This window comes from Anser anser (assembly GCF_964211835.1).
Source record: "Anser anser genome assembly, chromosome: 3".
Lineage (NCBI taxonomy): Eukaryota > Metazoa > Chordata > Aves > Anseriformes > Anatidae > Anser > Anser anser.
In genome coordinates, this window is record NC_139722.1 from 121,560,868 (window position 1) to 121,587,501 (window position 26,634).

The 26,634-nt window shown below is 45.4% G+C and overlaps 1 protein-coding gene and 2 long non-coding RNA genes across 7 annotated transcripts in view; 2 read left to right on the plus strand and 1 right to left on the minus strand.

Moving 5' to 3' along the window:
• The first annotated feature begins 1,090 nt into the window (after positions 1 to 1,090).
• Positions 1,091 to 26,634, plus strand: part of PCSK2 (proprotein convertase subtilisin/kexin type 2) — a 101,104-nt gene continuing 75,560 nt past the window's right edge. Inside the window, exons 1-2 of one of the 5 annotated variants that reach the window (XM_083829161.1) lie at positions 1,091 to 1,536; positions 20,269 to 20,373. In XM_083829161.1, the coding sequence (XP_083685287.1) occupies positions 1,342 to 1,536; positions 20,269 to 20,373 (300 nt within the window). In that variant the 5' untranslated portion in view covers positions 1,091 to 1,341. Of the gene's footprint in view, positions 1,537 to 14,289; positions 14,477 to 14,867; positions 14,892 to 14,982; positions 15,177 to 20,268; positions 20,374 to 26,634 lie in introns of those variants that run through there. The other 4 variants (XM_083829163.1, XM_083829165.1, XM_083829162.1 and 1 more) reach the window with 4 other exon arrangements.
• LOC310896651 lies at positions 2,396 to 14,171 on the minus strand. Its single transcript, XR_014581712.1, has 2 exons — positions 13,190 to 14,171; positions 2,396 to 3,763 (listed from the first exon to the last, which is right to left on the minus strand). It is a non-coding gene; the product is annotated as an uncharacterized lncRNA (long non-coding RNA).
• LOC310896652 lies at positions 15,186 to 16,298 on the plus strand. Its single transcript, XR_014581713.1, has 2 exons — positions 15,186 to 15,285; positions 15,915 to 16,298. It is a non-coding gene; the product is annotated as an uncharacterized lncRNA (long non-coding RNA).

The window sequence follows — 26,634 nt, forward strand, 5'->3', positions numbered from 1 at the left end:
GGGGCAGCCTTGGTGCTGGGGGAGAGTGTGCTGAGCATCGATGGAAACACCGCTCGGCTTTAAGAAATAACATATAAAGTTGTTTTTAATAACTGCATGTGCTGAGAATAGGTATCTAAAAGCAGAATTCTATTGACATAGGCTCTTAATGAGGCTGCAAAGATGTTTTCCTTCTCTGCCGTGCCATTTCCAATGTTTTACTTTTCCCTGGTGTTTGATTTTTTCCCCCAACGTCAGTCATTCATTTACAGCACTGCTGTTGATTTAAATGGGCTTTGGATCAGGCTCCAAGTTACCATTTCCCTTCTGTTTGAATAGGGATTTTCTTTAATCCCGAAGAAGGAAATCAATAATTTGTCATGGCAAACCGATGCTCATTTGGATTCACAATCACGCGGTCGGCTTTTCTGTCATTTTCTAAAGCATTTGAGGATAACGGGAACAGACTCCTGCTGGTGATTTTTGGTTGCCTTTGTTCCCCGGACTGCTGTAAGTTGGGTGCTCGGCCGGGCCCTTTGGGGCTGGGTTCCAGCAACCCCGTGGCTGTGTGGTCGCAAGGTGGCCCTGCCTTCCCCTGCTCGCTGTGTCCCGAGCCCTCCCCAGGGGACCGAGCAAAGAATTCACTTTCTGCAGCCAAATCACCGCCGCCAGTTGCAGAAACAGCCCGGCACCCACCTTGCTGGGAGCATCCCTACTCCGTCCCCTCCCTCGGAGCCGTGAAAGCAGCGGGTTATTTTCACAGCACTCCCCTCCCCTGCCACCCCCCGTCCCCGGCTGTCCCACCAAAGCCCCCCGGGCCGGTCCCTGCCTCCCTGTGCCCCCCAACCCCCCCGAGGGGCACCCCCTGCGTGCCCACCCCGTGTCCGCCCCCCCGGGGGCTTCCCCCGGGCACCTCCCCGGGCACCCTGCGCCCCGGCTCCCTTCGGGGGGCCCCCCTGAATAGGGGAGGAACGGAGGGGACTGGGGGGGATCGGGGGGGCTGTAGGGGACCGGGGGGGTCGCGGGGGACCGGGGGGGCCGGCTCGGCCCCGATTGGCAGCGCGGCGATGTCCCCTCCCGGCGGGTGCCCCCCCTCCAGCCGCCGCGGAGCCGGCAGCGCGCTCCCGCCCCCGGAGCAGCCCCCGCAGCCCGGCCGCTCCCCGCCTCCCGCTCCGCTTCGCCCCGTTCCCTCCCGGTGGGGTGGTTTGGTGTGTGTGTGTGTGTGTGTGTGGTTTTTTTTTTTTTCTTTCCCCCCTTTTTCTCCCCGCTTTTTCCCCACCCCCCGGCTTTCGGCCGCTTCCCCGCCTCACCCTGCCGGCGCCCTCCCCGCGGCGCGGCGGGCTGCGGGTTAGCTGCGGGGCCATGCCGGCGGGGCCGCCGCCGCCGCTGCTGCGAGGCGCCTTCCTCCTCCTCTTCCTCCTCCTCCTCCTGCTCTTCCTCGGCTCCCCGGCCCGGGCCGCCGTCTACACCAACCATTTCTTGGTGGAGCTGCACGCCGGGGGCCAGGCGGAGGCCGAGCGGCTGGCTGCGGAGCACGGCTTCGGCGGGGTGCGCAAGGTAAAACCCCGGGGGGGGGGGGGCGCGGGGAGGGTGCGGAGCAGCCGGGGACCGCTCCTGGACCTGCCCGGGGGTGGCCCGGGGACAGGGAGGGGACAGAGCCCGGCCGCTCCCGGGGTCAGGGGCAGCGGTGCCGGAGCCGCTGCGACCGCTCCTCGGCAGCCGCCCGGGCTGGGAAGCCGGGGTCCCCCCCGTGCCTCCCGTTAGTTCGCTGCCCTGGGGCTCGCTGCGGGAGCAGCCCCGCCGAGCTCCCAGCCTGCGGGGCCGGGCCCCCCCCATGGAGCCTCCGGAGCCCGGCTGGAGTCGCAGCCGCCCCGAGCGCCGCCGAGAATTGGAGCTGCATCTCCATGGAGAGCTCGCGTGCGATGTAAATGGAAGATTTCTTGGGGGGTTGACACTTAAGTTTGTGAGGCTGGCGGCTTCCTTCTTATCCCTGTTGTTCTCACGGAGAAATAGGGCGTCCCCGTGCCAAAGAAGCTGCTTGGTGTCGAGCCTGATAAGCAATCGGTGCCTGCCACTAATTAACACAAGTTGGGAAACTTCAAGTGCTGGTGGAGGCTGTTTGGGCTCCCGAGGAAGCCCCAGGTAGCTGCCGTGGCAGGGAGGCTCTGCCCGGCTCCTGGGGAGCCCTGCTGCCCTGCAGACCTCTCCGTGTAGGTAGCGAGCAGAGCCCTAAATACTTCAGGGTGCAGTCAGACCTGGGGGAGACAGGGAAAGGCCGGTGGAGTGCCCTGGTCCGGACAATTCCTGGAAGCCTTAAAGCCCAACAGCACTCGGCTGGGAGGAGCATGGAGGGAAACCAGGCTGTGTGAGCATTGCTGCTGCTGCTGCTTGTTTGGTGCTTTTTGGTGTGTGTGTGTTGTTTTTTTTTTTTTTTTGGTAGTTATGCAATGAGAGACTGCTCTGACATCTAAGGAAGCAAATGGGAATTGCGTGCTGAACTTGAATGAGTGAAATGATTTAAGCCCTTGATTTACATAGATACCTATATCTCTATCTCAAAAGCATGTGAAGTGAGACTCGCTCCCTCAGGCTGCCTTGTCTCAACTCCGCTGGGGGCTCATTAGAGAAATGGGGACAAGACTGGTGCTGCTTTGACCGCAGCCAGTTCCTGCTGCTGCTAAGATGCCTTTGTTTTGGGCTGACAGCCTTGTCCCGGTAGTGCTGGAGCTGTGCTGCTGCTGCTGCCCTTGGAAAAGGATCTGTTGTGGGGATTAGGTCTTGTTACATGAAACTTCTTAGACGTGGCTCTTTGGTCGATGCTTTTCCCTTCTTATTACCCTCTGTCAGCACTCCCTCCCTCCCTGCTATCCTGGGGATATCAGTCTGATAGGGCCTCAGGAGGAGAGGAGCGTACCTTGCTGCAGAGCTGGATTTCTTCTTACTTTTGCTAGATACTCAGAAATGATCCCGTGACCCATTCAGGGAGGAGACTGGGGTTTTGTAGGACGAAGAAGTGCTGCTTCCGGGCTGTGACAGTCCTCTCCCCTCCGCCATGCCCTCCCCAGGGCTCCTCGAGCACGTTAGGAGGCATACGGATTCCTCATGGAAATCAATCTTGGAGCTCATCCCGGCGAGAGCTGGAGGGAAGTCCCTCGGGTGCGTGGGAGGAGAGTTCCCGCTGCCCAGTGCATGCCGTGGGGGGGCTGTTCCTGCCCTGGGTGGCTGTAGAAGCGAAGCCAAGCAGAGCTATGGCGAGATGTGCGTGAGCTGCAGGGGAGGCTGTGGCTCCCGTACTGTGCACATGCTGTCCCAAGAGGTTTCCAGCTTACATCATCCCGGTCCCTGAAAAGCTTGAAAGCCTCCCACCCCGCCCCCACGAGTGCAAGAGAAAATAGCACCCTACTATCTGCAAGGCAGCAATTTTAGGGAACGGGAAGAGTTTGCGGGGTTTGGCGCTCAGCTGGCTGTGTCAGAGCATAATCCATTAGAGCCTGATAGCAATCTGCAGGGGAAATGGGTAACGGGGCTTGGGAGGCGATAGTCGGGCATCAATAAAAGCTTGTGCCGTCTACTCGTGTTTCTTCAGTACTGAAGAGCCTCCTGATCTGTTTTGCTGTCATCGGGCTTGTCTGGCATCTCAGCTTACAGTCTGCAGACTCAGCTTTCATGGTGGTACCGACAGTGCGCGAAGTTGACCGTGGACACGCACGCGTATGGAAACAGAGCTGTTAGTGGCACCCTCTGGGGAAGGACCATGTGTAGACAGATACACTGCCCGTGTTTTCTGAAAATATCAGGAAACAAATTACACTGCAAGGAGAAGTGATGCTTTGCATGCTTCAACCACGCGTGCAGCTCGGGTGATACACTGAGTTATTTATCTAAAGCCATTCCAGTTACCCATACCCATACTGGAGAAGAGCTGTAACTATTGCCGTTGTTTCAGTGCAGGTACTTTCCCAGCAGGGGCACAAGGGCAGATTGAGCTCTTGTCTGGGTGGATTTAAGATGTGGATGAGAGGGATTGCTTTTGTACTTGTTACTTATCATAGGTGTGTTTTAACATGACCTCATGGGAGCCGATTGTTGAATTACACATTTTTAGTGCACATGGCTTTGCCTGATGACAAACAAACAGCACAAGTACATATCACAGCTACTTAATAACGAGATTTCTGCAGAAATGCGAGAGGAAACGTTGCCTTGAAGATTAATATTATGAACTGCGCAATGCGCTCTCTAATTGATTTCTTGGCCGAGTTTCCTACTGTTGTTCTAAATCTGCTGTAAGATTTCAGGTGGGCTGAAATGTGGGCTTTAAATTCAGCACCTGTTGAACTGATTAAGGAGGGCTCAGTGCTCACGTAAACAGGTGTCTACATTTAGATCTACGACCCTACCGTGAGACACAGTTTCAAAAACATTGCCCAATTTTTCCTTAACCTTCCTTGAATTAATCCCCAATAGAGGCTTCTGTAGCTCTAATTGTGCTATTTGATTTTTTTAACATTTGCCATTTTTCAATCCATTTGTACGTGCCGTTAATTCTCTATATTCCTTGTGAAACAAGGAATTCCTTGTGAAACAAATACCGTGATAAAGCATGTTCTTTTGCTAACTAACACGGTTAGTCTTACCATCTTTAAGCAGTCAGGAGGCAGTCTCCTAATAGCTACATCATCTTAAATAGTGAGAAATAGGAAAGGAACAACTTAACAACTTTTTTTTTTTTTTTTTTCCTTCTGGCGTGCTTGCCACCAGAAGACGTTTCTTAATGCAGGCTGAAAAAAAGCCACATTTTGATCTTGCCCTTGCCGTTCTTAATTCCTTTCTACCAAGGGGAGTTGGAAGAAGCATTTGGAAAGGTCTCATAACTGCAGATCAGAGTTTAGGCATCTCTTTCCCTTTCATCAGCAACACTGAGGCTGATAGTCTACAAATTGTGACCGTAGCTAAATGTTCCCCTTCTGGTAGCACTGTGGTGAAGGATTTTAAAAGGTTGTCATTCAGTGGCCTTAGATTTTACAGTGAAGACCAAAGTTGGATTTCAAAACATAAGGAATCTCATGTGCCCTAAATTTTGTCTATTTTTTTTTCCTTGAGGTATTTATCACCTGGTCACCTCTCCCTCTAAATCTTGCAAAAAACAGGTAACTCTTGCTGCTTTGACTTTTCTGCTTCCCATTTTTGCTTAGGAGGCTGCTGGTTGAGGACCAAGTTTTCTGGAGCTGGCCATGAATTTCTGGATGAAAGACCAGGAGCTTGGGTGTTTTTACGTTGCATAAACACAGATTTATTGAAAGCAAGACCTAACACAAGCCAGATTTCTTGCTTTGGTAGCCCCCATCTTCTGCATCTAATGTGGAAACAGATGCTGCAGCAGTGGGGCATCCCATGCAAAGAGGCAGCTGGGAGCCCAGCCTCCCACATGGGCCCACTGGAGCCTGAGGACTCGAGGTCAAGCCTCAGACTGCAGCGTTTCCATGCACTAACACGTTTAATAATGAATTAGCTTTGTGTCTTCTGCTGGCCTAGAGGAAAAGATGTTTGTTCGCACAAAGCAATTCTTCATTATGGCAACAGAAAAACCTTTTTAGAAACGGAAGGTACAATGTAAATTTTGTAAGGAAACCAAAAGCTTTAATTTCCTAGGAGTGTTGCGATTTTGTATAACTACGATAAGAAAAAGTAAATTTCGTGCAAATGCTAACAGTGCACCACGGAGATTCCAATAGGTCTCCTCACCATAAAGAAAATGCTCCGGTTTCCAAGGGACACTCTGAGCTGATGTGTTCAAATTAAGGGCAAAAAGCAATTAACTACTAGGAAAAGTTTGATCCTGCTGTGGTAAGGCACGCTGCTGGGAGATGATGGAAACTTCCTTTTCCAGAAAAACCCTGGCAGGCAGGAGCTGAGGAACCGTGGAGAGAGCAGCTGGGTTTGGAGGATCCTTGTGGGTTCCTCGTGTGTGGAGTGCAGGTGGCGTGTCAGTGGGCCTGGCTGTTACACCTGAGAGCAGTGCTCATGGAATTAAGTCAGAGTTATGCTGTGGCACTAGAGAGTTTGCTTCATATGTGGAAATAATGTATTCCCCTCAAATCAGTGCTTTTTTTTTTTTTCCTGTTATTTTGCATTCTGCCTTGGATGCAGAAAGAGCCCCAGGAGCAAGCACTTCAGCTGGCTAAATAAAAAAATCCCACGTTACTTAAATGTACTTGCTTATGCATGCGAAAGCTGTAAGCTATCAACACAAAGAATGTAAAACACACACTCAAGTACATCCCCAAGCCAGTACCTGTCGAGCTCCTCCTCTAGCAGGACCCAAACCAACTCCTTGTTGGTGCTGAGCCTTCTGTATGAGGTTTAAAATAATTACCTTGTCAGCTTCTTGTAGTACTTATTCCGAGTGTAAAACAAGAAGGTCAGACTCTCCTGCTATAGATCCCTGCTGTAATTGCTCTATTACTGTTTTGAATACATGGAACAATTCTGTTCCTTGGCAAAACACGCACGTTAAACCTTACCTTTACAGATAAGTTTGTTTTGTAAAACTGAGCTACAGCTCAGTAAACACAAAGATACAAAATTGCAGCTGTTTATAAAGCTGCCTGCATTTATAATTTTATTTATTCCATATTGCCTGAACTCATTGGCAAAATTGCACATGTGGTAGAGACCCAGGAAATGTGCTGCTAGTAATTCTTTTTTCGCTTGTTTTCTTAGTGCTGCAGCCCGACTGGGGATGTGCGGTTATTTGTTTTCATTTAAATTACATTTAGCTTTGCCAGTGTCAAGGAGAAAAATAGAAAGAGAAAACATAGGAAGAAGAGAGCCGTGTTTCCAGATGTTGTGATCCCAACACCAGAGCAGCGTGGTGCGTGCCAGCCTGTGGCCTAGCCCGAGCGTTGTCCCATGAAAGCTTGTCATGGTGTGCTGTGGAGGTACCGGGGCGGCTTTCGGCCACGAGATGCAGCTCAGGGTGTGAGGGCCTTATGCTGCTGAGGAGCACTGGGGCTTAAAGCTTGGATGCCAGCAGTGCCTCCTGCCCCTTCCCTGCCTCGTGGAAGGGAGAGCAGGCTCCTGCCAGAGCTGCCTGCACACCAGACCAGAGCCAGCGCATTCAGGATGGTGCAGCACCACAAGACCCAGAGACTCCTGGTGGTCCCCAGCTCATTTCCTGCAAGTCCCTGCTCCAGGGAGTAAGTAACATGGGGCAGCCACCAGCAGAGCAGCCATAAGGAGTTCTTTGTTGAAATCTCATGGCAGGAAACAGCCTGTTGCCCTCTGGTGCATCCCCTCACCCCAGTGACGCTCCTTTTCCTAGTTTTGGGAAATCCCTTTAAAGTGTCACATGCAACAATGTCGGCTCCCTGTTATTTCTCTCCTTTGTGAGCCTCCATGATGGCATGAGGAGGCTTGTGCCACAAGAGTAGGTTCAGGTTTTGCACCAGGAGAGACAGATTTGGCATATGGGAAATGGATCTCTTGCTTTGGTTCCTTTGCTTCGGGTCTGCCACTTCCTTAGCTATTTCTGACCTGTGCTGTGGAATGTATAGTTGAGTTGTATTTTCATGTTACCAATAGATAAATAATGATTATCTATTGTATATGGTGTCACTGCCTGTCACTAGGCCACCCTGCTGTCAGCCTAGCATCTCCTAGTTCTGCCCAGGTAGCTCTCTTGCAGATGACTTCCAGGCTCTCTCTGGTTGCTCCATCACACGGGTATATTAACTGCCTGCATGTGTTTAACTTTAGGACCCTGTATGCTGTGGCTCTGCCTAGGACTCTACTTGATGCTGGCATTCCTCTGGGCAGGGTCTCCAGGTGTTGAGAGCAGCCTGGTGGCCATTTCTAAGAGGCGATAGGGATATCTGTTCCTATTGCCTACACCAAAGCCAAATTTGTCCCCAGCCCTGAGGCTGCAGGGCTGCACAACAAAATGATAACTGCTTTTGCAAATAGTAAGCTGTCTCAGAGGGTTGGTTTTTGGTATCAGGCCAGATCTTATTGCTGTGTGACAGCCAGAACCAGATGGTTTAGGTTACTCTGCGTGAGGTAGAGCATTTTGTTTCTAGCTTGGGTGTTCAAATCCAGATCAAATCCCTAGACCAAAATAAATAAATTGTCAATCCTCTTCCAGCTCAAAGTGCTTCCATCTGAGTACCTGCAGCATCCTTGGCATCTATTTATCATCAGGCAAATGGTCCTAGAGGCTGACTGTGCTGCTAGGCTGGGTTCTTCCAGAAAGCACTGAGGTGAACTGTGGGATTCCCATGTTTATTGCAAGTGACCCGTACCCTCATCCATCTTTAGAATGAGTCCAATTAAAATTAATCTGTGTAACTCAAGTTCCAAATGCTCGTCGTGAAGCACTTCACAAGAAGTTGCAGAAATGCATGGAGAATTTATTTGGTAGATAGTTTGTTAGTGATCCCTGAGACGTGAGTGTGTTTGTGGAAAATTCTGTGAGCTGGAAATCAAGCCAAACCGATGAAAATGAGAGAGAAATTCTGTCAGCTCTTATTAAAATATTATACCTAGGAAACCCTCTTGTGCAGGTCAGTCTGTAGGATGGGTGGCTAGTTTCCACAAGAGCTGCGGTGACTGACCCTGCTGTGGTGTGTGGACCTGAAGTCTACCTTGGTCGTGCAGTGTTGTCCTAGTTGTTAGAAAGCCCTGTTCATTTTTCTTTTCATTCCAACTTTTTCAAATAACTAAATGGGTCAGGTCTCTACAGGACGCTGGCTGTGCGGTGGCTATAAATATTGCCGCGAGCAGCGCAGTGCTTCCATCTATCACTGGCCTCTGGCGGGAGGAAGCCGAACTGCTCGGCTATTTGTCAGAAGGGGATTTCTCCAAGTAACCCGAAGTCGTCTGCTGTCTTGTTGCTCTTGCTGTGAATCGATGAGAGCTCTGTGTTTAACTCTTGTAAGTTCATTGGAAAAGCTAACCCTCCACCACTGAAATGGAGCTTCTATTTCAGCTCAGAGCTCCTGGGCTGTGCTTTGGGACACAGCGAGCTGCCCCAGGGAGAGCTGAATTCGGCACTGTGAGAAATTCAGTATGGCCACCTCAGGCAGTTTATCAGGCAGCATGAAGTCCAGCTAGGACATGGAGTTGCTCAAAAGGCAAACTTGACTGAGCACTGGCTGTGTTGGGCAGGTCCTCTGAGCTTGTACCTGAAAAGGGACCATCTGCACACAGGGATTATAAACTAAACTAGGTGGTGGTGGCTCTAGTTTGCTCACTCACGAAGTAAAGTGGGATGTAACGTTCTTTGTCGTGTGTTATCTACCTTCTCAAACAACACTTCTGTGTAAATCTTACGTTCCTAACTACTATGTCCACGGAAAGCAAATGGAAAGAGTGACCTCAGTGTTTGCATCAAACCAGTCAGCAAAAGCGCGTTCCCAATACTCCTGACTGAACTGGGTTATTTGCTTACCTGATGAGTAAAAGGATAACATGTCAGACCTGCTTTCTCGTAGAGCATACAACTGCATTTTGAAAACCAAAGCCCAACAACTATATATTTACTTATTATTAAGTAGAGAAACTTGCACTCTATTAGAAGGGTATTCGGTATCAAACTGGGACTAAACAGGTGAATATTTTAGATGGGTAGTAAAATAAAAAAGGAGGGGGGATATAGGCTCCCCTTTCCTGATGGCAGAGGATCCTCCTTTCTGCCTGTCCATGTTTTATGAAACACAGGTGAAATTAATTGGTGTGTCTGAGATCAGCTGTACAGCTGAACACTGCCTTTGTCACTTACTGCGCAATGCCGAGCACGGCAGAAGCTTCTGCCTGAGGCTTTTAGCTACAGCCAAGACGTGGTGAATTCGCTGTAACCTTAACCAGTCCCCACAGGGACCTTGTGCTTCCCTGTGTCAATTAATTTTAGAAATGTGTGCCAATGAAATTTAGCAATTTAGAAGTTGCTCTGAGCCAGTTGTAACACAATCGTCAATTCTGAATTTGGGTGAAGTATGACAAATAGGAACCTGAACATGTTTGCAGGTTTGAAAAAATCACTTGTTAACATCAGTGGAATGATGGTTGGGGGTCTGGACATCATCTGATGTTTGATCTTCACAGCATCTCAGCCTGTTAATTTTTATATTACCATCTAAGCCCCCAAACTTCAAATAGACTTTTCTTCTATCAGTTGTAAAACCATTCAATTTCTCATACAACTTAAATATAGTTCAGAATAAATCCCAGACAGAACAGATATGGATGTTTTTCTCTCTTCCTTCTGATGGGATTAAGACACTCAATTTCCTTCTGTAAAATCCCTTTTCTTCCCTTCTAACTGAACATATTTTATTCACATTAAATATATCATACCTCGGTAGAGAAGCCAGTATTCCAGACTCTAAAGGCTGAAACATGCTAAGTAATTAATTAAAAACCTATATTTGCCTTGCCTGACTGATGTAATAAAGAATGATAACATATCAGCACATGCTGGATTGACCACAATTTCTGCCAGCAATAAACTTCTGTCATTTGTCATTTGGCAGTAACAAACAGTAAAGAGGCTCATTGCACAGCCGGCCGAAAGGTCAGGGAGGTAGGTCCTGGGAGGAAGGGGAAGAGGTGGTGGTGCTCTTTTCCTTCCCTTCTCAACAGTACCACTAACTTCAAGGCAGGTTTGGTTCTTCCTTTATGCACCATCTAATACAGAGCTCTTGAACCCGCTGAGAGCAGCAAGTTGCAAAGTGATGACCGTGCTGTGGCATGCTGGAGCTGAGGTGAGCTGTCTCCAGCTCACAGTGGTGTAACGGGCTAATTCATATCTGACGGGGTCTTCAAACAACAGGGATTAATGACCATGACTTTCCATTAATGTAATCAAGAACTTTACAAAAACAAGGAAAACAGCAGTGCCCCCAAATTCCTATTTTCCTTAGCTCCACTGAAAATATTTTTCTTAAAGCTTCCTTGAACTGCTATTTCCAAGCCTACTACCTTAAGTCTCTTTTTTTTAAAAACAACAACAAAAAACAGCATGCCCTCCTGTACTTTAATGTGACAGTTTTATTTCTGATTGTTGTCCATCAGCTTCTCTCCCATAAAGCATATATTTTTCTCCAGGAATTGATTGTTTCTCTGGGAGCTGGGAGGCTTCTTCAGTGTGGTCTAACAACAGAAACCTCCCTGCAAAGCACTTTCTATCAATCGGCTACTGCTTGTCAGCCTAGCATTAAACAGACATGGAGAAAAAAGAAAAGAATAAAAGGTTTGTATAGAAAGAGCTACAAATCTTCCTTAAGTGTTGGGAAGGACTAGCATCTTTGCATTAGTGCAATTCACCTTTTCTGTGCTTTCTTGAGTCGTTCTTGTCAGTAACCAACTAATTTTGGTCTGAGCTGCTTTTATAGCACTACTTCATTAGAGTCTGACTTCATGACTTTGCTTTTAGGTGTTACATTAGCTGAGCACTTGCACACATTTGTCCTACAGACTTTGCTGCATGGACATAGATTAAAAAATAATGCTCAAGTGCTTTGCTGAAATTCAGGGTGTCTGTGAGTAGCCATGTCTTGCCCCTTCTCCATCTCTGAGATGTAAGTATCAGTAATTTTCAGCAGGGGCACACTCCATCTTAATGCTGTGTTTCACAAATAACAAACTTCTATTTCATGGTTTTATGTCAGTGATCTTAGAGCTGATCTTACACCAGGTCCCCGTGTGACAAGAGTAGTCAGTCTTTTTGGCTACATGCTTAAAAGGACAGAGAGATGCATGGTAGATCAGGAAGGAGGCAAAACAACCTTTGCTAGTAGTGCTAATTGCTGTCAGCAGTATTGGACCAGCTTTGTTTGAAATATACCACGGTAACTTAAATTCGCAGACTGTAACTAAGTCAAGTTGTTTATTATAATGTGACTTTTCCCTAAGGCAGTTGTGCTGATACGAAGAAGAGATTTCCATCATGTATTATTTAAAGATATTAAAATATTAACTAAATACCTGTTGCCAAAGAGGTACCTGATACGTATGTTTAGACATACCCATTAATATACGTGGACAATGGCACTTGGTGTTTTATAGTTTGAGTAGTGCTGTGCAAACATTAATGAAATGAATCCCATCAATAAATAAGATAAGTAAACAAGTACTTACTAGACCATACCATTTTACATGCAACTGAAACAAGACAATTACAGCTGTAATTGCCTGAAATTCTACAAATAATAGTAGAAACAGGGGTTGCCCAGCATCTTGGAAGCACAGATTCTCAGAGCACTGGCCGAGGCTGAGCTGCAAGGAACTGAAAACTCACGTCCTGGATGTCTTAGCACTGGCTCTGTCCTGCAGCAGATTGCCACCATGAGAAGCAACAGTGTAGAAGGAAGAAGCAAAGTAAAAGCTCGTAGATAGAATGATCTTGGTGTGAAGAATATTTGGGGTGTGAAAACTTTCACAAAATACTACTGTCTTGGTGGATGCTTTAAAAACACAGAAGAGCCTTGCAAGAATGCCAGGATATCCAGAGGCACTACACCATTGCTCCAAATAGGAGACAAGTGTGAACAGCAAAAGTTTTGTTGGCCTGTGGTCATAAAACATAGTGCCTGGACTTGCCTGAGGTGCTCCTCTTCTCACAAGACATATGAGGGCGTAATGATTGCTAGGCCTTCATTTAAGCCTTTCCACCCAACAGTAACAATCACCAACTCCAAGTAGTGATGATCTGGATCAATCCAGACAGTGCAATGTTATTGTGTAAGCAAGAACATCCTTCTCTAAATCTGAAGAGTATCCTGCTTTAGCTGGATTCAGCAATGCACGTGTAGAATCAATAATGTGTTTTATGGTTACTGGGGAGTAACGGATAAAACTCTCTAAAATGCACAGATCCATTCACATAAGCTAGAATGACTCTTTTAAAAGCCTGAAATGGCTTGTCCAATTCGCTGATAAAACTAACAGCAAATCCCCAACCTTGTCACTGATTACTGTTGCATGCTTGTGGGATGAAGCTCTTCAGTGACAAACTTAACAGTGACATAAATACAGTAAAACATTAAGCCTCTATGAGTCATTCAATGGCAAATCAAATTCCAAGTATCACAAAGTTGAAAACAAACCAATGGGGCAGTTTCTTGCAAGCACCTGGAAGCACTATTTTTGTTAGTGTGAGAACAAAGCTAATGAGAAAATGAGAGTTGGACTTTGAACATCAGAAGCGACCTACCTGAATGCATGTAGCTGTGTTTCTCTTATGGTCTCTGGAGCAAGAGAGAAGCTCCTGGGGCACAGCTCTGCTCAGTTAATGTGGCCACCTGAAATAGGTCAGATGAATCATGCTCTGAAAGTGCCTCTTTTTTTTTTTTTTTTTCTGTGAATTGTCTGGGGAGCTCAGATGAATTCCCCATGGACATTCTGGACATGTAAGCGTAATTCCTGCCCCAAACTGGTTCAATTTCTTCTGCTTATTTCTCTGCACTTATTCATGTCCAGCTATCAGGAAGACTATTTAACCTTGTGGTTGCTGCATGCCAAAGGACTAGAGAAAAGATTTCCAAAAAAAAAAAATCCAAAGGAATATATTCTGCAGCGTTTGGATACCACACACCTGACTTTATCATGTTTCTAGAGGAAATAACACTTCAGAAACCATTGGAAACCACGATTGCTGGCTTGAAAAAGCCTAAATATAACTTTTAAGCAATGTTGTCATGTTCTTACAGGATAACCAATATCCTAAAAAACAATAACATGTCCTTGTTACCATGTGTATTACAATATTTCCATTGACTTCAGGACAAAGGAAGAACAGATCAATGTTCTCCAACCAAGTAGTCACAATCCTTTCTTATTGCTGCCTGTAGCTGTTTCCCCTGAGAGGTGGTTGGATGCACGCGAAACAGAGCTGAGAACATCTCTAAGTAACTAAGCCAGGCGTTTCTGAATTACTCTGTAGGAGAAATGTTGAACTCTGTTAATCACCTGGTTTCACAGAGATCGTCTTCTACATGAGGGATGTTTTAATAGGAGGTTTATGTTTTGGCAGTGTTGAAGCTGTGGCTAACACCTCCACGTGCCCGATTTGCCAAGATAAGCATGATTAGGCTTCATTATTACTTGGGTGGAGACGCAGGTGCAACGCGAAGTGGGCCAGGCAGACTGAGTCACAGCATTCGGGCCTGGCCTGGTTGCTCCAGCTTCCCGAGCTGCTCAGAGCATGTGTGGATCCTTAGCTCCACCTGAGCTCCTTCGGCTGAAGCTCCTAAGTAATTACAACAAACTAATGAGAAAGTGTGAAATCCTTGCCTGGGGCCTTGGGGACACAGGGGACTGGATTGCACGTTGAGCAAGCTCTGGCACAGCTTCAGTCCTCTGTGCTGTGTCGCACTTCTCCTCCACCAACATCTGAATTAATCCTTTCTTGTTCGGGCTTTGTTCTGTGCTATTTCCATGCCTTGGGCTGCCTGTGTTTCTAGCTGGCTCTACCCTTACATGCTCCTCGTCGCTATAGTGAGTGAGTGCCTTTGACTTCAGATTGAGCTCCCATCTGTGTATTTAAAAGTAAAACGATTTCTAATGCTAATTGGGGTGAGGGAAAATGAGAGAAAGAGAGTTGAAAAATTCATATTGAATATTTATAAGCATCCTCAGTGCATTTGGTGAGACTGGGATGAAAAGGTTTCTAAAAGGTTTCTAATTTCTGCTGTGAGGCACTTTGTTGCACTTCAACTCTAACAGCAGCTGAAGGAGTGGAGCCTGTGGGGCCCACGAAGGCTCCCAACACATTTACTTGTGCCAGGTTTAGGCTGCATTTTCCGTTGGTGTAATTACTGAGCAGTAATGGGATGAAAGAGCTCACCTGTGCGGATTTATGGCCTCTTTTAAAGTCAGGAGCTGTGCTTAGGCTCAGTAGAGGAGAGATGTTTTGTGTTAGTATACTTTTTTTTAATTATTATTTAAATTGAGGCTGGATAGATTTTTTTATTATTATCTTTTATTATTATTATTTTTTTCTCTCCTTTGAGCAGACAAAGGATTTCTTCAGCACTAGCATTGGTTTGGGTCCCCACATGCCTAGCCCCATATTTGTGCAGGCAAGGAGCCCCCAGGAAGGTCTCAGACAGCCTGCCTGAATAAGGACTTCTTGTGAATCTTACTTGCCTACAGATCCCGTTACACTGAATTCGGTGATGATCAAGAACAGTGACCCTGGGGTAACTGTTATTAAACATTGCATTTTTTAATTATTTTGCTCAGAATAAGTTGTTATGGACTGTTGGCTCCACTGGTAACTTGGGAGAGGAACCTTAGCCATAGGTTCAGGTAAGCTGCTTTAGGATGATGTGGTATCAGGGAGAAACCACTGGAAGCCAGATGAGAAGCTCGAGGAGTACTGGAGGGATGTTCTTACATGATGCAGCAGGACAGGCTGCCTGTGAAGTCTGGGCAGAGATCAGTCCTGTTAAAATAGGCTGGGGCTGTCTGATCTGGTCTGGGCTTCCTGCATGCGCCATAATTTGCTTGTGAGACTTGCAAAATAGAGCCCTGAAGCGAGGCAGTAAAATTTGGTGTGAAAGATAAGCCTGGGAGCCAAGGTTCCTCTTTAGGTTTGTGTTGTATCTGTCACCTCTTAAAAGTACTGACAGGCTGTGAATGCTGGACCTCTCACCGAGTGCCAGGTAAAAACACTGATCCCGCTGGCAGCTCTGGTCAGTATTTTTAAGCTTCTAGTTTTAGCATTTATTGGTGCTTCAATACACGTTTGCTACAGATATGCCCTGGCCAGATTACACTGATGCTTTTGCAGTTTTTTTCAGGGTTAGCTCTGCCCAAGGTGGCCCAGGTGCTACCGGTTTAGAGCAAGAGGTGGTCTGAGTTCAGGCTTTCTGTGGCTCCTTTTCTTTAAACCCTGGCATCGCTGTGCAGCTGATCTTGATGTCTTTGTCTTTCAGACAGACAAAATTATGCCTGGTGCTATTGTGTATTGTGCAAGAGAAGCCTGAACAAGAAATGCAGTTGGACCTTCTTGGTCAAGCAGGTAGAGCAGGATGGAAGCCATCTGCCCCGCCAGAGCTGGTTGCTGCCCTGTCCTGGATCAGGCCCCCGTGGGGAAGAGGCTGCCCTGTGCCTGCTTTTTCCTTCTTGGAGCAGATGAGTAGCCGGGGCTCAGCAGCAGACTGCCTTTCTCTCTCCTCCGTATCGCTGTGGTGCGGTGCAGCCCCTGAGCCCCGCCAGGAGCAGTCACCTGGTGGCAGGCAGCAACAGGGAGCAGCCGCCCAGGAGCAGTGCAGGGCAGGGGAGAATTGTGCAAGCTGCCTGCTTGCAGTCTCTTTGCCCATGGCTAACACAGAGTAAATTTCCTCCTCTCTTGTCTTGCTCAGGAAAGACTGCCAAATGAAAGGAGGGGAGCGCAGGAATGGGAGCCATGAGTTTAACTTCTTTTTATTTCAATAACAATTGCACCTGGACAGCTCCGTTGCAGCAGTAATCTGTTCAAAGCAGACATTCCTCAGAGCCACAGGTACACTGAAACAGTACACAACACGAAGCATTCCCTGCTTCCTTCTATACTGAATGGTACATCCTAGCCATTTGTCTTTCTAGATAAGACTCTCCCATTTAAAGAGTTATTTTCTTTCTTCCATGTAGTTGAGCATTGAAATTTTATAAGTAATTTTCTGGTCCTCATCCTTTTCAGGAAGGAGGTTAAGCAGGATTTCGTCTTTACTTTAGGTAGTACTTCGTCAAGGCGGTTTCAAAGCTAAAGAAAAGGAGGAAATGGGCTGATGTATGAGAGCTTGCTCCCCTTGCTGTGTTGAATTTGTGAATTTTCTTGCTTCTATCTTTTTCACCAGTAATTTTATACAAATTATGGCAAGTAACAAAGTGCCCATAATTCCTGAGGTTTTCAGAGTCCTTCTTTGTATTGGGCCATATTTATACATCAAGGCAATTGTAGACCCTCTCCTAACTCTTAATAATCCTCCTTGCGTTAATTTTCAAGTGCTTTCCAGTAATTATTTATCTTACAGAATTGCTATTTTTTCTGCGAGGGCAGGAAGCTTTGTTCCTGTCTTACAGAAAGAGCCTGAGCCACAAGGCTGAGTGCGTTATTCTCCCATGTTATGTGCACAGCCTGCTGCTGAAAGGGATTTTGCTCAAATACAGTCCCAGCTTTACTATGAGCATATTACAGAGTAGCTGCTGGTGGTGAATCTTTGGAGGTGGTAATGCCCGTGAGCCCTTCTGTTTTCATTTCCCCTCATTTTGTTCAGCGTCCATCTTGCTCTGTAGAGCTCGTAATGAGTGCCGACCTCCCAGAGAAGCTAATAGCAGGATCGTGAACCCTGCTGTGAGGTCCCTGTGTCCTGGCGTTTGGCTGCTGTGGAGAAGTTACAGGGCCAGTAACAGGAGCTTATCATAAATGGAGCACTTCTGTGGCTGCTTATGCTATTCACAGGTTTCGTTGCAAAATCCTCATCAAAGCAGGCGACATCTTAGGCACTTTACTGGCATCTGACTTCTCATGCATGCACATTCATTAATTCTGAGGATTTTCTGAAGAGATTAGATTCTTCCTGCCCATCTCTTGGTTTCTGCTATTAAGAATTCATAGTTTGTGGTGTTTGATCGTGTTCTGCGTCAGATATTGCCTCACTTAGCTCCATTCCTTTCTACCCTCCCTTAACTCCATTGAGGAGGTGTGAAAACTGCAAATCATAAAACAGACGTCTGAGTTTCCCAAAGGTTACTGGGACATTTGTGGAAAGAGTAGAAGAGTCTGAATTAAGTGGCTCGAGCTTATCCACAGTTTTATCCATGAATCTGGTCTCTTCTGTTGTGATACGAACCGTAGTTGCTTTCACATATGGCCAGAATTGAACACGTTGACTTTAAAAGTTTACTATAAAATAGATTTCTTCATTCTAATTGGTAATAGAAACTAGCCCTGCACTGAAAATGAACAGCAAATACTTGTCATATATTTCCAGATATCTTCAGTAGTTCTAAGAGTTTTCCTTAAAGGAAGAACAAAACATTGATATTTGACTGGCATTGATTTGAGTGGTTGATACTGAGATACAAAGAAGGAAAGCAGCCTGATTGCACTGAGAGAATTAGAAGGGAAATTGGACCACAGCTTCTGCTGCACGGTAATGGTTAGCACAGCTAGATGTATTTCAAGCCATAACCGATCTGACTACTAAGATTTTTCCTGCTTATTTTTGAGGTGTAATGTATCCTACATGGAGGAAGAGCCATTTTCTGGAAAGTCACACCTATTGACAAACTGCATTATGGAAATACCCTATTGTCTGTTTGGTGAAGACACCAGGTTTAGGCTTTTCAAACACAGAACACAAACCTGTTTTGTTTTGTTTTTTTAAAAAGAGCTAAAACCAGGTAGCCTTTGAGCCTTAATAGGTGTGGCTAGGAGGGTGGGTGTGAGGTGTTGGAGACTTCTGTGGCCCCTCGTGAGCTTTTTGTAGTGTCATTTCTCCTTCTGACTCGGCTGTGTTGTTCTTCACATGTGTATGGAGCTGATACAAAACATTCTGGTTATTTGCCCGGAAAAGCTCTCCAGACACTGCTGCAAATCAGCTCCAAGGGACCACAATGATTTTGATGAAATTTCTTTGACCTTCTATATGCATGTAAAAGCAGGACTTTTTATCAGACCAGAATGCTTTGATTTTTTTTAAGTTACTTTGTATTAATATTTAATTCAAAAATTTGCATTTAAAATTTAATTTGAAAAGTAAAAATGAAAGGCTTTGATTTCATTGATATCGAGTGTTTGAAATAACCTAAAAAGAAGGCTTTGCAGAAGAAATAAAAACTTAGTCATTTTTGGAATGTGCCCAAATGTAAAACTTTCAGAATTCACTGTGAAACTTCCATTCCCACGCCACTCCACATAAATGCCAAAATATATTTGCAGAACTGCAGCAGCCATACAGATAAATGTAATGAAACAGGAGATAATTTCACGTCAGGAGAATTATATCTGTGAACTGTATATACCCATATACAGGAGTAGATTTTTTTTTTTATGACAGCAAGGTCCTGCTGCCCTTATTTACCCCAGGTTTTCACAATGAATATTCTGTCTAGACTTCAGCATCAGCTTTTCAGTAAAGAAATTTGAGCTCCTGGTAAGAGGTTTACATTATTATGAAGTATAGACGATAAAAAAGAGAGGGACAGGGCTGTCATGGTGGTTCTGGAATATGTCTTCTAAGTAATTACTTTACATTCAGGGTAATCTAATGTTTGAAGTTGAAATGTTCACAGCATTAACATATAACTTCTCAACAAGAGCCCTTTTTTTTTTTTTCCCCAACTTCTACAAGTAGAAGCTTAGCTTAAGAATGTGCAGTTACTTGTTTAGATTTAAACATTCAGCCAGATTGTCCCTGTTAAATTGGAATGAGGAAAAACTGTAGAATTTGAGATGCAAATGGAGCTTTCTAATAGACTTCTGGAAGTGGTATGTTACTCTTTTAAGGAAACGTCTGTTCGCCTTCTCAAAGTGAAGTGTTTGCTAGGCTCCTGATTGCTCTCTGCCAATTGTGCAGAGAGAGGTGCTTTTAATAAAGGAAGAGTATCTTTCTTCCCTGGCACCTGCCTTAGGTGGGCTGGAAGGCCCTCAGGAGGTGTTTGGTTGTTGCCTAAATGTCTTAAATAAAAAGTTTCTCTCTTAAAGCTGTGAAAGACTGTTCCCACCCTGACACTGTGCAGGTGTCTGTCTGTTTTCTTGGTGTTCTTTCTGTATTCCATTTTTAAATTGTCCAGAAGAAATTCCAAATACCAGAGAGTAGAAATCACTCTGCTTTCTGCCTTACTGCTTATGGCATCAGCTTGGGGCATTATAATGGCTGAGGAAAGCACCTGTGTAACGCCTTATTGCTGAAGGATGGCTTGTGATAGTTTCAAATCATTTGAAGTTCATTTTGTTCTTTTACTCTGGCCTTTTCAGGAAGTAGGAAATTATCCTGATGCGATTTGGGAAGCCCTTCAGAAATATTGGCACTGCTGCCCTTAAACTTCAAGTGAAAGTAGTACCAAACGTGTGCAAGTAAAGTTACGCATCCTCAACCTGTAGCAAAGACCCTTACTGCTGATGGGCATCCATTTCAAAAGTAACTTGGAAGTGACATTCTCAAGAGTGCCTTGGGCCTTTTGGTGTAACTTCCCAAGTCTTGTTTTACAGACTTCCGAGTCACTTCACAGGTAAAAATGTTCCATGTCATTCTTGTTAGGTAACATCATTACCTAATGATGTTTTTTCTCTCTTTTCCTCAGCTCCCTTTTCTAGATACTGGTTACTTCTTCTATCACAATGGCATTGCCAAGGCCAGGAGAAGACGCAGTCTTCAACACAAGCTTCACCTGGAAAAGGACTCCAGGGTAAGTGTTTTTTCCATTTTTTCACCATTATTTTCACTTTTTTTTTTTCCCATGTGACACAGCCTATTTTTTGAGCTCAAGATGAAAATCAAATCTGTTGTTATGCCTACGTGCTTTATTTAAGCTTGGTGACTGCCATATGCACACACCTCCAAACATGCTCAGCTATTGTCTGATTGTAAGATTGTAACATTACAAATAGTCCACGTTATCAGAGATATATCCCCTCTCCAATAAGACTAAGTGATGCCATAGCCTCCAGAGCATCTCAGTGCACTCTGTACCTGAGCTTTGGAAAGGGGCTGTAAAGGGTACGTCCCCTTTACAGTTGCCTCCTGCTTCCTGCTGGTCCCTGGGTTATCCAGCCTAGAATACTTTATGGTGTGAACTGCGACATTTCCTCTGTGGTCACGCGGGGATTTTTTCTTAGGGAAAGTGCACACCCTGGATGCTCTGAGGTTGTATGCTGTCAAACTTAAGTACTTTAGAGATTCCTGCTCTTATTCTGCAAGTTGTATGTTCAATTTGCAGAAGCATAAACCCCTCAGGACAAGGGCTAGTAGTAGCAAATTCTTTTTTATTTTTATAATACTGGGCTGGAGTGGGGCCAGGTAGCACAAAAAGTGTATTTACTGCCCAAATAAAGTAGATAAGCTTGAGGAATGATATCATGACAGCAAATAGATTATTTTTTAATCCTTCAGTAGGCTTTAAACTCTCTGCACTGTGAGCAACAAAAATAGGGGGGAAATAATTTTATCCAGACAGAATTTTATTGCCAGACATTATATGTTATTGGAACATGTGAAAATGAAAAAAAAATAAGTAGGAAGAAAAGAGGAAAAAAAAGAAGTTAAATAGGATTGTAATTGTTGTGACACCACAGGAAGCAAGTTTAGTTGAATTCCCAACTTAATTTTCCTACTTGTGCAGAAATTTCAAGTGGTTCTGGGCTCAGGTCCAGTGGAGATGCACGTGGCCAGTTGCTCCTGTGGCTGGGAGCTGTGCGAGTGAACCACAGAGCTTCCAATGCTGCTTGTCCCCATCACTTACTTAATCCTGAGGTGCTGAGAGCTGGCGGCTTCCTTGGGACTGCTGCTGGTCTTTAAGTGCTGTATTTCTTCCTCGCGCCCTTTTCTAAAGCTGGTAGCAGTTGGAGTCAGAGGGGTATGAGTAAGAGACCCGTTCAGCCTGCCGAGAACAGAAATTCTCAGGCTTCCTTCATTTTGTTTAGCAAGCAGGGATCAGAAAGTAAACCTTTCAGAAACCATGTACAATTAGTGAATTCTATGCAAATGTACTGTGAGACAGGTGTTTCGTTACCTTGTACCAATCTTGTTAAAAGCCATGTCAGAAAAGGCATACAGCTGAGGGAGTGCATTGCAAGCTACTGGCTGAGTACAGTTGTTGTCCAGAGTGTGTCCGTACCAGAAACAAATATTTCCGTAAACTTCTGAAAAATTAACAAACATTTATATGCTAGTTGTATGAACCCACCAATTCCCATTGCAGCCTCAGTATTAGATGGCTGAGCGGTCCCATCCCAATTCCAGACTGGCAATTCCATTGACTACCTCTAGACTTAGTGCCTGTACTAGCAAAAAGCTATTAAGAACAGCTTAAATGAGTCTGTCTTCTCTTTCAGAAGTGTTGTCTTTTGCAATCATCTGATATTTGTGGTCTCTAGGCTCTGAGTTGTTTCTGTCGTGCAATAAAATCTCATTTTTGCTGTTAATCTCCACTTCTTTCTGGTGCTGCATACCAATGCCCTGGCTCTCCTTGGGTTCAGTAATAAAGCCCTGAGTCTAACTAACTAGGAATATCTACTGTGTGAGGAAAAGGGTGCTCCTGGGTGTATCCTGACCACGTGAGTTGCGGTGGGAGATGGAAGCACTGAGTGGGATGGAAACAACATTTCCTTTCCACAAGTGATATGACACTTTCTCACCTAGCCCTACTACTTACTCTGCCCACTTAGATAGTCCTTGAGCTCTTATGATATCATACAGGTCGGTCACTTTTTGTAATATAGTTTGAGAGCAATTAAAAAAATTACTTTTATTTTCCTTCTTACTTTTGTATATGGAGTTTGGAGAAATCATTAAAATTCCTGTCATTTTTGTGTATAAGTGAAAACATCAGTTGTGTTGACAGTACTTAATTTCAAACTCCAAAAATAATTTCTGAGTTTAATGGCAGCTTTCTACACCATTTATACTCAATTTTACTTAGCAACAGATGTCAGCACTGTCATGGTTAATATGTTAACACATGAAGCCAAAAATAAAATGCTAGCGAGGAAGCAAACTGACTGCTTGCACCCCAGGGCCTTACAAACCTCTCAGGAACCGCTACAGCACATGCTGCAGTTGCTTATCCCTACCCAAATTCTGTGAGAAAGAGGGCTACAGTTATTCTGTATACTTTTCACTTTTACAGGGATTACAATTCCTAGTTAATCTTAATTATTAGTTGAAAAACAGCACAGATGTTCGCTCAATTAATTAATGTTCTTTAATCAAGGAAGTCCCTTGAGGAACTATGTCAGTTTTTCAAGAGTCTGGGGAGATAGATGGCAGAGCTCTATGCAAACAGGTTACTGCATCATTTTCATGCTCTGTATGTCTTTTGAAATGCTTCAAAAAGCTTTTTTTTTTTTTTTTGCATAACACTTGCTGCATGTTTTTACCAAAATAATTTGGAGATCTGCAAAACATGAGGGGCAGTTGCATGGCAAGTCATCGCTCTCAAGAGAGCGGGCGTGTAGCGTTATTAAGATGCCTTCCTAGAGATCCAGTAAGAATTGAATATTCATTCTGAGGAACAGCCTCAGATACGATTAATTTGACATTATTTGATACATTAGTGTTGCTGAAGCCTGAAGCAGCGCGGCAGCGGGTGAGGGCATGCATGAAAGTGTCATTTGCGTTGTGCTATTGAGCTGTTTGAGGTAGAGGTGCAGGTGCATGAAGCTCTGTGGCTTTTGCTGCCAGCAGAGTCCTTCCAGAGACCCTCACTTTCAAGATGGCAAATGCCAGAGTGCGTTGAACTATCTCAAAGGGAGGCTGTTCTGTTACTGAAATTGCATTCTGCGAGGTACAGAGAACCTGCCAGCAGAGGTTTGTTCAGAAACAACTCTTCTGCATCCGTTGCAAATTTCCATATTTTGCAGGTGCACTTGTATTTTGTTATTTTTCCTTACATATCTTTGGGGCTGAATAGGTTTTGGGAAAGAAAAAAATCCTCTTTAACATGTTTACACATGAAAGCTGAAACTTTGAATGAGATAAGACATAGCAGAAAGATACCCAGCACTCTTGATGAGAAATTGCATTTTCATCTGCCTTTATTTGTTGAAATTTCTCAGACCAAAAGGTCAGCCATCAGGCTTGGTTTGATTGGGATGCTTCACTTCAGTAGCTGCTGTTCTTTACCCTGGAGCTGCAAGCAAGGAGGCAGTCGTTGCTCTGGCCTGTGGGAGGAGGAAATAACAGGGTGGCAGCAAGGGACAAGGGTCAGGAGTGACATAAAGCCAGTGAGGAGCCAGAGCAGCATGGGACCAGACATTGGCATGAAGGTGAGGAGAGAATAAGTGGGACAGGCTGGAACAAGAGCCCAGAGTCAGAAAAACGGTTGAGTGATTGGGCATGGAGCTCGCTCTTGAGCTGAGGAGGACTTGGAGAAGCCCAGGGGTAGACTGAGGGACTGAAAAGAGAGCAGCCACACTGACGTGAAAGTACGCTGCCTCCTGAGCACAGGGAACAGCGCAGCTATAGCTAGGTGACATTTTCCACGTGAAACTTCCCTGGGGGCAAGGGGAAATGCAGCTTCTGTAAGAGCAAACTTTTTTATCATTATGTAGAGCACTGGGACCTTTCAGCAATGTGATTGCTCTGGAGAAATACATCAGAAATACGGAGATATTTCATACTGTCTTGTTCGTCAGGTTTCCTGTTTTTGAAAGTACAGCAAAAGCAGGTTGGGATTGCTGCACCATAGCTGAAAGAAAGCCATGGGATTTCCTTCATTTTCATTTTCAAAACTGCTTCAGATTCTGGGTCTCTATAGGAAGACTAAGCTATATTATTAATACATATTTTGAAAAGTGGCCACATAAATAAAAGGAAAGAAAAAATACACAGTCCTTACGTTACCTTTTAGAGCCATACTTTTGTATATTTGCTGTTGTTGGGTATCTTCTGTTAGTAAATAGTCTTCCACTGAAGGAGCAAGAGTTGAAACACAGTTTGTTCTCTCAAAGATTATTTTTGCTTTCTTTCAAGTTTTAGATAAAACCATTCTCCTCCCACACAGTCTCCCCTGTCAGACAGCTGCCAAGATTAATCCCACTCAAGAAAGCAGCTTTAATATACAGAGCAGAGCTGAGTCCCATTACTGATATCTATATGCAAGTGCATCTGTGTTGGTGCTAGGGGAATAAATATATATGTGTGGAGAGGGGGAAGGTGCAATGAGAATCTTCCACTGAGAGTGAGTGAGTTTGGCACTTAGATGATGACTTCTCTGGAAATAAACATCCCGGGAATGGCAATTGTTGTGTTTTCCGAAAGGGGTTAGGTTGGGAGGCTCAGCTGATGCACGTGCCGGTACAGGTGCGCAGCTTCTGGATGCCCAGGGTTACCAGTACTCCCAAACTGCTGCTGTCATGAGACAAGGGAAGCAAAGGGACCTATAAATGCAGAAGATCCAAGCTTTTAATTAAATACATCACAACCTTCCATATCCTTCCTCACCTTAGCTCCCTGCTGTGCCCCCGTAATGTGACTGGCTTTTGGTTGGGCCATTGCCTCGGGTGCACTGATTGTGCTGCCCTGGGTTTTGTCTTCACCAGCCTCATTAGTCTTTGTCGGCTCTCTCAGTAGTCTTATCTTCCTTTCTCCTCTTTGGCTCTCTGTTTTTTGTTGTGCTGGGACACGTGGCCCCCAGCTCCCTCGCTGCCCCACCACTTGCCTGCTGCACGAAGGCAGAAGTGCCCTGTGCTGCCATAGCCTGCATGTTTCATCTGCGGTCACCTCCAACGGGGGGAAGGAGAGCTGGCAGCTTGGTTAGAGCCACCGCTGCTTTGCAGGCAGCCGCCCTCAGCAGTGGCACTGCAGCATAAGCCAACTTTCAGTAGCCTTTCTGGCAGCAGTAGTGAGAGGCTTGACATCAGCTAAAGAGGGAGACTTTTATCCCATTCCACTTGATGCCAGCACAGATCCTGCCTTCTGCAGAAGTCAAGATGTTCCTGATGAGATCAGAAGCCAGCTTTCCTCAGTTCTCCAGTGAGCGTAGAGCAAAGTGACCCGGGGCTGCGAGCAGCAGGAGCCATTGCCCTGTAGCTTTCCTTGCAGATTTGGTCAGATCTCTGTAACTGCTGATGGAGATGTAACCATCCTTCTGGTACCAATGACAGGCAATTCTGTCCCCGAAACATAGCAATAACATTCTAATTATATTTATTAAAATGGCAGAATTTGGCTTCTTGTCCTGTTCCATGTCCCCCATTTTGCCTTCCCAACTTCTTGTCCAGTGACCAGTATTGTCTTTCCCTGATAAGCTCCTGAACAAAGCTTGGAAGGTATCCTGAGATGCTTCCTGTCTCTGAGAAGAGAGCTGGCTCCCTCCCAAAAGCAAAGGTGCAGCAGTACCCAAATCCATCCCATAGGAAAGGGGCAGCACTTGGCCTGCGCACTGCTAATGACCCCTTTTGCAGGCAGAGGGATTAATTTCCATGCAGTTCACCACAGCAGTGACCCCAGATCTGTGGAAAGCTTTCAGCTTCTGTGTGGAGCAGCATCATATAAAGTGAACATAATGCCCAAGACTTACTGCCCCATCTCAAATCTGGGGGGAAAGTGTCAGGTCCCTCGGCCAGTTCTCTGCCACACAGGGAGGTGTGGATGTGTGTGTGAGGACAGAGAGATAGAGAGAATAGCAGGATAAAAAACTCTTTTATGTAAATTGGTGCTGCAGATGGTAGAGGTGACAGACTTCCCAGCGAAGGCTCTTTGGAGTTTTGCCCTAATACATGGTCTGACTAGGCTGACATGCTGCTGGTAGGATCACGCCTAAGAAAAGTTTGGAACTGCTGTCAATTTTATGAGACTGTTGGGCAGTATTACACAAGCATTGGTGTTATCCTTTTTGAAGGAAATGGAACATTAAGTAATAAAAGCTCTGTTTAAGTACCTGTAATAAATATTGAACGACCAAGGAAAACTCATTAGAGGAAATATCTTCTTTCCAATGTTGAAACAA